The sequence below is a fragment of the Brachionichthys hirsutus genome, chromosome 13 (genome assembly GCF_040956055.1).
Source record: "Brachionichthys hirsutus isolate HB-005 chromosome 13, CSIRO-AGI_Bhir_v1, whole genome shotgun sequence".
NCBI classification, from domain to species: Eukaryota; Metazoa; Chordata; class Actinopteri; order Lophiiformes; family Brachionichthyidae; genus Brachionichthys; species Brachionichthys hirsutus.
The window spans coordinates 2,569,306-2,582,731 of NC_090909.1; the positions used below are offsets into that span (position 1 = coordinate 2,569,306).

At 47.2% G+C, this 13,426-nt stretch overlaps 1 protein-coding gene across 2 annotated transcripts in view; it reads right to left on the reverse strand.

Annotated features, from left to right (window-relative positions):
* Positions 1-8,305: 8,305 nt before the first annotated feature.
* Positions 8,306-13,426, reverse strand: part of tpd52 (tumor protein D52) — an 8,841-nt gene continuing 3,720 nt past the window's right edge. The window contains exons 2-7 of one of the 2 annotated variants that reach the window (XM_068747114.1): positions 11,136-11,266; positions 10,678-10,826; positions 10,376-10,477; positions 9,963-10,004; positions 9,290-9,338; positions 8,306-9,124 (exon numbers count right to left, since the gene is read on the reverse strand). In XM_068747114.1, coding sequence (XP_068603215.1) covers positions 8,999-9,124; positions 9,290-9,338; positions 9,963-10,004; positions 10,376-10,477; positions 10,678-10,826; positions 11,136-11,266 — 599 coding nt within the window. In that variant the 3' untranslated portion in view covers positions 8,306-8,998. The remainder of the gene's footprint in view (positions 9,125-9,289; positions 9,339-9,962; positions 10,005-10,375; positions 10,478-10,677; positions 10,827-11,135; positions 11,267-13,426) is intronic. The other variant, XM_068747116.1, reaches the window with a different exon arrangement.

Genomic DNA, 13,426 nt, shown 5'->3' on the forward strand with positions numbered 1-13,426 from the left:
GGGGCGGGTCATTTTGCATGCACTTGGACTTCTTCTTCTCAAAGTCCCAACTGTTGCCCCGGCGTGTGCAGTACTACCCCCCCCCCCCCCCCCTCCACTGAATCATTCCAGCTGCGGAAGGAACCAAAGGACCAGCGGAGTCACGTTTTACAATGCCGTCCAAATTCCCAGTGAAAACTCCAGGGCAGCTAAAGAGTAAAAGAAAAACGTCGCTCCTCTTTTGTTTTTCCGTGTCGGGCGGGCGGGGGAGGGGGGGGGGGGGGTCGGTGTTGCGTCTTTATATGTTTTGTAAAGCTCTGGAAAGTCTCGTCAGAGAAGAGGTGCGCAAACAAAGGCCGAAACATTTTGTTATTTCTTCTTCAGTTTAGGAAAACGGAGCTCTTGCTGCAGCCCCTGAAGAACATTCCGAGACTCTTTGTTTTCCATTCGGAGACGGTGGTCTGTTCTCACCGACATCACAGCGGAACCCGGGTTCCTCACCTGCTCTTCACTCCTCACAGCCTTGAGGGAATGTAGAGCGACCGGAGAAGAGCGGATGGACTAGTAGAAAGGAAGGAAGAATAAAGACACGCAAGGTGAATGATTCATGCAAAAAAAGAAAAGAAAAGCAACAAGAAAAGCAGACGGACCGCGTCCGATTCAGCACGTAGAAAAATCCACAAACACAAAATCAACGCAGGAGACGGAAACGGAATCGCTTTTCTAACGTCACTTTTTTTAATCCTCGTGATTCATTTTCTTTGTTTTATCAGGGATGTGATTCTAAAGGAAGCAAAAACCAGCAGCAGCAGCTTTTACTGTCTACAGCACTATCTCAATCACAGCGACTTCGCAAACCAAAAAGCGTCTTCATCTCACGCGTTTCCTGTTGCTCTGGATCAACGAGACTGTTTACCGCGTTGGAAGGACCTTCCTGAACACATCATGCATGGTCCTAAAGTCTTTCCACCACCTGCAGCCAGATTGCACCCCCCCCCCGCACCCCCACCCCCCTCCTGAACTTTTACACCGTCCCAAAGGGAACGAAACAGCAGAGGTGCATCTCTGTGATCTTCTAAAGAGAGAGGGCTGAAGACCAAAAGCGTGAAACGGAGCACTTGGTGCATTTGTGGTTACTTGTAAAGTAAAAAATATTCAATTTGTTATCAATTTAATTGAATATGAAAGCAGGAAGTAGCGAATATTCAACCACAGATGTGACTGCTTCCTCTTTCGTGAAGCATAATTTCCTCCTTCCTGAAGAAGTTCTGAGCGCTTGATTTAAGCCGCTCTTCGGTCATTTGCACACACAAAACGAAAAAGAAAACTTGAATTCTCGTGAGTTCTTGCGTTTGGCTTGTCAATAGTTTTTCTCCCCGCGAGGTAAAAAGAGGTCATCGGTCGGAATAATGCAATTATCTGATCTGTCCTTTGAATTCCGACCTTTTCATTGGCTCCGAGGCAGGAAACAAAACTCACGCAGCCGAAACATCTTACAGATGTTCTCTTTGAAGTGACTAACGGACCGACTCCGTTGCCACCCGAGGGTTACTCAATTACAACGCGTTTATGTACTCGAATCAAGTAGAAGTATCCTGCGTTCAAGTTTAAGAGGAATGTTCTCACCAACAGGCACTTTGAGTTGCGCAGGATCAAATAACGGCAAAATTATTCAGAACCAACACCAGCTAATAAACTCCCCCCGACATAGAGTACCCCCCCCCCCTTTGAAATCACAGTCGTGTTGTCGGCTGTTTCTATTTTCTCTATTGTTTTCCATCTCTCCGTGTACGTACGATGCCATGGAAACGATTCTCCTGACGGATTTCTCCTGAGTTGTTTTTTTTTTTTTTTTGTTTCTCACACATGAATGTTTTCAGGTCATCAAAATTTAGGAAGAAGACTTTTAAATGTTCAGACGCAGCGATGTCCTCATTTGTTGCGGAATCCAATTTCCATTTAAACAGATTCTTGATTTAATGTTTGTTTATTGAGCTGAAACATTTAAGTGTGACAAAGAAAGAGAAGGAGAAATCGGGAAGGGAAGACTTCACGGCGCCGTATGCGTTTATTTTTTAATCTCCGTGTCCGTTAGCATTTAGCTCGGTTCAGGTTCAAGTGTGACATTGTGAGGATAAAATCCGGTGTTCCGCCTGTCGGGCTTCTGTTCTGAATCTCTGGATAAGCCTTAAAGTCGCTCTGAGAAAAAGAAAAAGACAAAAAAAAAAACGCATTGTGCATTTTCCATGTCATGACATTCATGTATCTGTAAGAAATCCCTTCTCTCCAAGCTGAGTTGTATTAATATGTGAACGTATACTTGTTTAAAGATGAATCGATATATACGCAGAGAAGAAAACATGTTGGAGTTTTAGGTCGGAAAGCAAATCAGACTTTTATTTTTCTCCGCTTTTCTTTCTTTCATACATATATGAATATATATATATATATATATATATGTATACTGTATATATCCTGATTATGGATTTTGTTTTCATGTTCTGCTGAAGGAAATACCTGTACATGCAGGAGGGAGCCCAGGAGTAATTGTCACTGCAATCCCAGCTTGTTATCCACGATTGTGCCCCCCCCTCTCCCTCCCCCCTCTAGGAGCTCCTTCCCGTTACCGGTGCCGCCAAGCGGACAGAAATCCACAGATTAAAACCTTGACCTCTCCCGTTCCACTTAGTGTGACGGACGGCTCGGTGTGTTCGCACCCGTGTGTGCGATTCTGCACTTTTATTTGTGAACATAAAGGAGCCCCCCCCCCCGGCAAAGTGTGTGTGTGTGTGTGTGGGGGGGTCCCCACTGAATGGTGCTCATCTCCCCAACCCCCCCCCCCGAGGCATGACTAGCTCCTCCCAGGGAGGAACACACCTTCATCAAACAGCCCGTGGCGCGTCCCGGTGTTTGCAGGTCGTGTCCACGGGGGGGGGGGGGGGGGTGTTTAACTCCACGCACGTCCCCACTGCCCGTTCTCCATCATGGTGCTCCACGGTTGTGTTTCTGACTCGATTCCGAGAGGTTCTGTCCGGGAAACGGGTCCCTATGAGACGCTCTGGCATCTCCAGGCAGCTAATGCTAAAAGAAGTTCTCTCGTTTGCTGATTCTAGATCAGCGGTGCGTCGCTCAAAACCGGGCTTTAATGAGTTCTGGCCCAAATAAGCTCAATTCAGAACCGCAGTTAAGCTAAAAAGGAGACGGTGCTGCTGTTCCGGGATTCGTAGGTTCCTCCCGGGAAGCTCTTGGTACCGTTCACTCGCCAATGTGGGTCTCGCTTTACGGTGCTTTCTAAAGACACTCGGCCCAGGTCCGGTCTGTGCAGACTTGACACTCCAGTGCTGTGACCTTTTGGGGGGGGGGATGGAATAGAGGTGCTATGTTCCCGTGCCGTGCTGTTTCTCCTGATGTGTCCTCTCCTCTGGTCATTGAACTCCACGTTGTACACATTGTGATGCTGTAGAACATGAAAAAAAAAAAAAAACACCCTGCATCAAGTCTCCCAAGTGTCCGGACGCCAGTTAGTGTTCTTGCCCCCCCCCCCCCCCCCCCCCAAACGTGTTTGGTTTGCACAGCAGAATTAAAACCGCAATCAAAGAGCCACAATAGGCGGCCCCCGCTGCGCCGCTGAGAGGGACACGAATACTTATGAGGACCTTGTTTTCCGGCGGACGAAGCGGCGCCAGCTGTTCTGGCCTTTTGTTCTCTGCCGCCGATTAGCCGTGATTTATAGGCCAAATAAAAACCGAGATGGCATTATTCTGCTTCCGGATGCTATAAAAATCAACTCCTGTGAGTTACGGGGGACCGAGATGCATATGTCTTCACGCACACACACACACACACACACACACATGTCCGGTTGTGCTGCTAAGCTAAGCAGCGACGGCTGGAGCAGTTAGCATTCCCTGTTTATGTGTCTGATCCCGGCTAAGATCGATACTTCATACGTGCTGTACTCTTTATAGTACCCCAGTACAGCTGATTATATGAACTATACGTACAGATTAAGCTGCGGCGAGCGGCGCAGTCGATCTGAGATGACTTTAATATTCAAAATCCGTCCTTATTTCCATTTTTCTTGCGCTCCGGAAGATGAGGTCGGACGTCTCACTTCTAGCGGGGAGTTGTGGTGACCTTGAGCGAGACGGAGGAGTCCCGAATGTGCCTTGATGACAGAGTTTCTAGAGTGGACCTCAGCTGTGTCCAGCAGCTTCATGCTGTGACCTGCATCGCCACGGCAACGATTAATAGAAGTGCGAGTTGTGTCCCCGGGGGCCCTTTTTGGCCCGATCTCGGTTCCAGAAAGACGAGGTTCGAGAGCGATTTTTATACTCTTTGCCATAACTTGTAATTTTTTTTTTTTCTTTTTGGATGATGATGATGATGATGATGCTGTGCTTCGGTGTCTTTTATTCGTCTGTCCTTTCATCTCTTTGTTTTCCCAAACATGATTCCCACTTTTTTTTCCACTTCTTTTTTTCACTACAACTCATCGGTGTCCATCCGTGTGAATAAACCTCTATTGTGGTGAAATCAAAAATGTTTGGGAAATCAAAGAACAGCATCTGAAACCGTCCGGTGAGGCGATCCGTTAGTCCGTGATTCCCCACGGGAAGCTGGAAAAGGCGTCGCTCGCGGTACCTCCAAGGTAACGAGTAACTGACAGCTCGTAGGAAAACCTTCCGTTGGACCTGATTATCCAGGATAATCCTAAACTAAAGATTAAAAGGTAATTGTTTCAGTTTTGCCTCTGATATGCACCGGAGAGGTCGCTGACCCGTCCTCGCTTTAAACCGGATCGTCTCATTGGCTGTCGCTCACAATCACGTGGACCTCAAAGAACTCAAAGACTGTCGCACTGGATTTTTACACACTTTTTTCAAACAGTATATATATACTCTATATGCTCTTGTCTAACTGTATTTTTAAATAATGCATGTGCATGCCAAGAGGAAACCTGTGTGTGACTTTGTAAAGATGTTTGTTTGGGCGGGAGCAGCCAGCAGGAGATTGATACCAGTGTATTTTTTATTCAAACTTCAAACGCTACGAGAAAAGAAATATGTTGCTCGTGAAAAATGTAATCGTTTTATAGCCTCTTTAAGCCTCTTATAAATATTTCTTATGCGTTTTCAGACTGTAAACAAAATTATCAACTCGTTGTCTGTCTTCGGATATGCTAATGCAGCGTACAGGGTGCTAGGCTAAAATGCTAGCATAAATAAGTTTTTTTTATTTATTTACTTTTACGATTTCTCTGCTCAAAATGCTAAATTCAGGTTTTGGTTCTGGATTGTATTGAGGACATTTTAAGGAATAGTTAGCTTAGCTTAACTATTGGAGGGAAATGATGATGAAATCCACCTACCCAAACCCAATAAACACCTATAATGTTTGTTAAGCACATATAAAGTATATACACATACGTTCAGCTTTTATCCCTAAACGGGATTGAAAATGTGAATTTGTTCAAAGATGTACTGATAGGTGTGAAATTCATCATTTAGCAGAGGAAGCTAGCCCTTTCCGATCCTTTCAGGAAAGATGCATATTTCCTAAAATGTCCAATTTATTATTCAAGTATTCGAGTTTGCACTTTGGCGGCGCTGTACAGTCTATATAAGCACACGCTGTTCTTGTTTCCACGTCATGGCGAGTCCGACAGTTGAATTTAACACGGTGTCGCTTTAGCCCACGGCTTTAATATTGATACTATAATCATGCATCTTTACCATTTTTAAACCTCAAACCACATCCTGAAACAACAACGCTGTTGTTGTTTAACTTTATTTTTATTTATTTTTTCCAAGGCTCAGCGAGGCTGCGCCGCCTAAAAGCAAACCATCGAATCGAATGGTCGAATGTATGTAGAAAGCATTTGCGCATGCATGAGACGATGGCGTGTTGTGTTTCAAAATGGCCGCCCCAAGTGTGTCCCATCTGCTCAGTGTAGCATCCTAACTTCCTCCTGTGTGTGTGTGTTTCTGTGAGGAGCGTGTGAATAACAAAGCAATCACCGTGGCGACGTAGCATAATAAACATCCATCTGCCGCTTCATTTTTCATTCCCTCCACGAGAGGACAAAAAAAAGAAAAGAAATGTAAGCAGCCCGCAGTGAAGACGGCCGCCATTTTTATGACGCTAAACACAAGGTCATCTTATATCTGGTTGAGGCTCACTGACATTTTATACGATGCGGCGATGCTTTTTATTGCAGAGGACACACACACTCTGTGGAGACTTGTGTGTAGAGGACACACACACTGTGTGTAGACCTGTGTGTAGAGGACACGCACTCTGTGTGTAGACCTGTGTGTAGAGGACACGCACTCTGTGTGTAGACCTGTGTGTAGAGGACACACACTCTGTGTGTAGACCTGTGTGTAGAGGACACATGTCGACAAGAATCTCTGCGGTCCATTAAATCGGTAGCTTCCCCCGTGACGTTTATGAGGTTAAAAAAAAAGGGGGGGGGGGGAGGAAACAGCCACATGTGGATCAGTTTTCTACGTGCCATGTTTGCTCTTTACATCTGAAGTTATAACAGATGATCTGGCTTTTGAGAGCCAAAATTATATTCAGATTCTGCTTGTTGCAGAAATGTCTCCAAGCCATAGGCGATCAGGGTCCCTGGTCTGAACAAAAGAAATGGATTGATTACGGTTATTAAAAAAAAAAAAATACACCGCAGCATGACGCTTGTTTTGTTTAAACGTTTCCGATCAAGTCACAACTCGAGTTCCTGCCCTTTGTAAAGTTCAACCTTTGATGTGAAAGTTCCAACATTTTGGGAAAGGATGATGTAAGAATGAGATATTTTGAAAAAACACAGCTAAAAAAAAAATCTTTTTTTATAAAATGACCGACCACACTTTCACCTCGTTAATTTTACGGGTGCTGGTAAGACAGATGCGAGCTAGTTGTGTACCCGGTTTTTGGCTAAACTAAGCTAACTGGTTGTAGCTTTATATTTAATTAAGATAACTAATAATCAGCTACTTCCTTTAAGCTGTACTAAGACGTGCGTCTACTCTCACTGTTATGGATTAATGGCAAGTCAAATAAGACAATCCTTTTTTTTTTTTTTTTTTTACTATACACACACACACAAGCTATAAAGCCATTTATGAAATGAATGTTGTATCACAGACACGCACGGGATTCTTTGTTAACACACAAAGCCATTACGATCCGTATGTTCTGGAATAGTTCTGTGGCCCCAATGATGTTTTCTTATATTGTTTTCCACGATATAATCGAATGAATTCTATGAATACGCGATGGTTTTTCTCACAGAAGAATCAACACGCTGACTGTTATCTCCTGCACCAGTTTATTTCTGATCCCTTTTGTGTAGAACTTCCTTCGTTCTTCGCTGTAAATTGTGTTTTCCTGACAAACTGCGTTCTGGTGCTGTTGTTGTTTGACTCTGTGTGCCGGTTCCGGTTCCGGTTCCGGTTGGACCTCGAGAAGCGTCCTATCTGAACGGAATAAAGTTTTCTTTTGTTTTGTTAGCCGCTGTCGACGTGTCTTTCCTCATTTTAATCCGTAATAACACTTTATGACCTACTTAAATTCAAGTTTTTCATTTCCTGCTACTTTTTGAACCTCCGTTTTTGCTTCTAATTAAAGGTGCTGGTTAATTATCAGATAAATATTGTAAATACAAAATGGGTGCTTATACCGTATACAATACAGGTTTAACACGTACTTAATAGTTACACATTAATACACCTTAATGCAAAACACAAGATAAATCGGTAGCCATTATGCTACCGATGATAGCCTGTATGAATAATACATAAACTTTTAAATGGATCCCTATTGGTCTGAGGAACATTCTGAGGATTGTCTCTGGTTAAGAGAAAAATAAACCCGGATACGATCCGGTCAGGGAAAAGTGAAACCGTGTTTCTTCTGTTCGTGGCTGCCCTCTAGTGTCCAGGCGAGGTAGTGCAGCCGAATGGTCCGGAGTCACATTTGTTTACAACCATCTGTTGAATAAATAAAGGGGGTTTTTCCTGATAGTAGACAGATGCTAATTCTATTTTATTTTACTCAAACACAGTTAAAACACAAGCAGGATTGTCTTGTTCAACCCTTCCGAGTAAATAAAGTCCTAACCATGATGTACCCTTTTTTAATTTGAGTGCATCTATTCACTCCGTGGCTCCAATTGAAATACTGTAAGAATTTAGGATGATGATCCTTGATTGTTGTCTTGAAACAGAACGGGACAATTCAAATCCCAATAACTACTGGAGGCACCAGGACTTAACTTTCCACACAGAGACAAAGGAGACGTGTTAAATATTGACTTTGCAGTCTATTTATTCTCATTTCACTCTCACTATTTTGGAGTCGGTGACTCCGGATGAGACAAACGCACCCGGTAGCTCGGCTCCGTGGCTGAAACATTGCAACGCAAACAGTGTTAGACTCTTTTCTAAGTATATATTATTCCAGAGTTAGTATCCTGAACAAATCTGATATCATTTGGCCTCAAATCTGAAGAGTAAACAAACAACCTTCCTGAAATGAAGGCAAACAAATTGCTACAAGAATATATTTATCATCTAAGAAAGGGCTGTGCAGAAGCAGGCCGACAACAAAGAGAACATCCGTCTGTGTAATCCTCCACTAAAACGCTCTAAGTTTAACCCTTTCAGATATTTGTGCAACTTTATTCACTCAAAATATAAAAGTGTGGAAAAAGTATTAATATGCAGAAAAGAAAGAAAGAAAAAGGAAATTAGGAGCGTTTTTTTGGCAACGGAACTTTGCTGGTTAGAGCAAAAGAAGAGATTCAGAGAAATACGCGGCCGGCGGCGAGACGACGAGGCGGCGTCCGTCCCGGGCTTCCGGTCGCCTCGCCGGCTGGCGAGGGAACGTCGGATTAGGGAGACGGATGAGAAGGAACGCTGTGAAAGGAGGCTGGCGCACAAAGGCTAAGGAAAGAGAGTGCTGGCGGTCCAGGGGTGAAGGGTCGAGTGAGGAGAGGCGTGGGGGGGGGGTCTCAGTTGTTCGGCCTCTCCTGGGTCGGTGAGCCTTCAGGCTCGGTGAGCAAAGACTCGGTGGGAGGGGTGCCGTCCTGGTCGCCGCTGCTGGGCGAGGCGGCGGCGGCTGGCACACTCATCTTGGTCTGTGTGTGGAGGAGGGGGTGTCATGATTCACACACACACACATATCACTACACAAACACAGCTGAACCGGATCCGTGACACTTCCTGACTGTATTCCTGACGGATCTTTATAATGATATTAAATCGGCCTTTTACACGTTTTCTGACTTGATGAACTCGGATACCTTCAAATTCTCCACTTGCTCCTCGAATGACTTGAAGGACGATGCATTCCTGGAACAGAAAGACACGCGTGAGGTCAGAGAGCGGCCTGAGGAGGAGGGACTCGTCCTCACACCTCCAGGAGACGCGTTATCGGAGACTCCACACAGACAAAGCAGGATTGTCTGGATGACCTCGATGTGTTTAACGGAGGAGGATGCAGGACGAGCGGCGTGTCAGAAACAGCCAGCAGCAAGGCGGCGCCGCTACAGGGAAGCTGGACTCGGAGGGATCGGGCGCATTTAAAGGAGAACGCCATTTTTCTGAAAAGGTCAGAGGTTCGCAGCGTGTAAAATGTTTAATGGATGCGAGTCGAACTGGTAGAATTTATAGTTCATGTTATTTTTTAAATGCGCCGATAATTCATCGATGAACCCGTCGGGCTAAAATAAACTATAAAGTTGTTGTTTTTTAAACAGTTTTCTAGGACCAAAATAATGGATCAATCGATGAACCGTTACTTCCTGTAATCCCACGAAGACGCGGCGACCCTGAACGCATCACTTTACTATCGTCCTTCAAACCGGTGAAGATTAATTTCATTCATTAAAATCACATTTCTAAAAGGTCTTTGCTGGACCGGCGGTGAAACGGCGCTCACGAACACCAGCTGGGGGGGGGGGGGGGTCCTCTTACCTCATGAGGGGCATGCTAGCCGAGTGATGCAATGAGCGCTTGCTATCCGCCAGCATGATGGAGAAGAAAGGGGGGGGGTTAGTGGTTGTCTGAGCGCGGGACAGACAGTTTTAGACACAGAGAGACATGAGACACAAAAAAGTATGTCCTCAAACACGCACGACCATAAGACACGTCCACACACGAGCTAACGCGCACACAGACACACAACGCCGACCCCCGCTCACGACCCCCCCCCCCCGAAGCAGCCTCTCTCAGCACGACGGTGCTTCAGGGTCCGAAACTATCTTGTTTGAAGCTCGGTAGAGTAATCCAGAAAGGAGGGGGGAGGAGCTACCATATATATTTATGTCCTTCACATGGAGGAGGACGAAGACGAAGACGAAGACGAAGACGCCTCCTCTCAGACTCACCTGACATCGCCCAGCTTCTTGCTGATGGCCTGGCTCACATTGGTGATCGCCGTCGTCGCCTTCAGACTCGCGTTAGAAAGCGTTTCAGAGGTCCTCCGATACCTGGGGGGGCAGGAGAGAGACGATCAGAGAGGACTCTCAGCCATTCTGCGTCAGCGTGATTCTAAATAGCGAGGACGCATCGGAAAGCCGGTCGGACCCGTTTGAACACAGACGGCGTGTCGACGAGCGCCCGTCGCGTCACAGGGGTGGAGGGGTGTGTGTGTGTGTGCGTGTGTGTGTGTGCGTGTGCGTGTACGCACGCCATGGAGGTGGTGACCTCCTGCCAGGTCTTCGTGATGTTCTGCTTCAGCTCGTTGAGCGGCGTGACGCCGAGCTTCTTCTTAATGTCGGCCACCTGCTTCTCTTTGGCCGACAGAACCTGAGTCAACGTCTGGATCTCATCCTCGACCTGCACGCACGCACACACACACACAAGACACACGCACACACACGCACGCACGCGCACACACACACACGCAGACAGACACACGCACACACACACACACACGCACACACACACGCACGCACGCACGCGCACACACACACATGCAGACAGACACACGCACACACACACATGCACACGCGCACGCACACACACACACACGCACGCACACACGCACACACACCCCCTTTTTACACTTTTTAAAGCTCAAGACAAGGTCTACTGTCTGACTGGCTCCCTTAACGGCGACCCCTTTGCCCCCCCCCCCCCCCCTACCTTGGCTAGCTCTTCCTGCAGCTCCTGCCGCTCCTCCTCCGTCATGGCGGGGGGAGGAGAAGAATAGGGAGCGGCCGGTCTCGGCTCGTCTTCGTCCACCTCTGTGGCCCAGTCCAGATGCTGCTGGGAATCTGGGAGGACAGAGAAAAACTATTATTGAAAAGAGAGAGACTCGCCTTCAGGCCGTGTCGGTCAGCAAGGATCGCTGAATATTGATCGTGATCAGAAACACAAGTTTCCATTCCTTCTGCACAACTACACAAACCAGCCCCCTCTCTTCCTCGGTGGTGTTTTCTCTCCACACGCTTACAGCGTGCGGTTCCTTTGATGCTGCCGTCTCGGCGCCCGGCAGCAGCAGCAGCAGCGCATCAATAATACAGAGCGCTCTCTAGATGGAGACATCTTGGGCCGAGACGGCGTGAGAAAACACGAGAGGTCGTTAGGATCTGTCCGTCAAACGCGCGCACCCGAGAGGCGGCCTTCTGAGGCCGGACCGGGCTCCTTTGATCTTTTCAAGGACTCAGAGTGAACGTAAAAATATAAAGACACAAAGACAAAGAAGGAAATAAATATCCGTACTGCACCAGTAGCTTAAAACAGACGATTCGATGGAAGCCTTCAAACCTGGTGCACGTTCACCTCGATAGCATGCTAGCATGCCATCCCCCCCACCCCCCCCCCCTACACACACACACACACACACACACTCCCACCGATGGACGAGGTCTCCATCCTATGAGTTTGGACTTTCGTACATCTTTTTAACTCGACGAGCTCCACATTCCCTCCTCCCACTTCATTCCAAACTCTCGTTCTGCTTCATGTCACAACCCTGTACCCCCCCCCCCCCCCCCTTACTTTCAAAACTATTTCTTGCAAAGCAACATTTTCGTGGAGGGCAGATGCCAAACTCACAGGGAATCAGGAAATGCCGAGCCGTTCAGACCAATATCCTCACGTCTGTTGCCGCCGGCAACCAGTCAGCATTCACCAGACGCTGTGGCTGATCGGCTGCATGCATGTCAACCAATCAATCAGTCAATCAAATGCTTATATGTTTTAAGAGAGGAAACAAAGACACGGAGTGAGAAGAACTGCTGTAACGGATAACGATGCGTATCAGTTAAAAACAGGACTCGTCCTCCTCCTCAAAACTGTTTTGTAAGACTATAGTGAATAGAGTTCACGATCTCCTCATGGCGAGAAGACGGCGTTCTAGTTATGGGAAAGTTTTAATACGTTCCTGCGTGCAGATGGACGTGGGTAACGATGCGGCAAACGCCCCGCCCCCCCCCACCGGAGGTGTGTCTCTACCAGAATTGGCCCGGAAAGACAAGAAGAAAGAAAAAAAAGAAAAAGAAACAAGGGAAGACGGAGACAGCTTCCACACCAAACTGCACACCCACCCGCCGCCTCTTTCCTCGCCGACCAATGGGATCGCTTGATTCTGCATCTTAAAATAAAATACAAATAACAACCTAAATAAGATGGGCGGCTCGGTGGCGCAGTGGTAAGCACTGTTGCCTCACAGCGAGATGGTCGCAGGTTCGTCTCCGGCTTGGGGCCATTCTGTGTGGAGTTTGCATGTTCTCCCCGTGCCTGCGTGGGTTCCCTCCGGGTTCTCCGGCTTCCTCCCACCTCCAAAGACATGCAGCCTAGGCTGATTGGTGGCCCTAAATTGTCCGTAGGTGTGAGTGTGTGTGTGGCTGGTTGTCTGTCTCTGTGTTGCCCTGCGATGAACTGGCGGCTTGTCCAGGGTGTACCCTGCCTCTCGCCCATTGACTGCTGGGATTGGCTCCAGCTTGGCCCGTGACCCGATAGCGGAATAAGCGGTGAGAAAATGAAACCTAAATAAGCAACAAGCATTCTGAGGTTTGACAGATGGGCACAAAAAAAAAACATTCAATACATTTAAATACACCCGTAAATAATCAACTACGGCCTGTAACAAGACAAACAACAGTCACACGAATTTGTTACGAAGACATTTCAGGCTCCGATCCAAAGAAAAGAAAATATGTTTGGGAAAAGAAGCGAGCGATTAGAAACGGCGCAAAAATAAATCGAATCACTCCGTCTGAAACGGAGCGCCCCCTGCTGACCGGCTGTAACGGGATCACACAGAGACCGTGTGACTGAGTGAAACCTGCACACACAAACCCCCCGTCCCCCCGTCCCCCCCCCTGTCCCCCGTCCTCCTCGCCATCACCTCTGTCTCTGACAGCTGGAGAGCTGGGCGGTGTGTCGCTGCAGGTCGGGGACAGGTACAGGTAGCTGGCGTCCACTCCTTG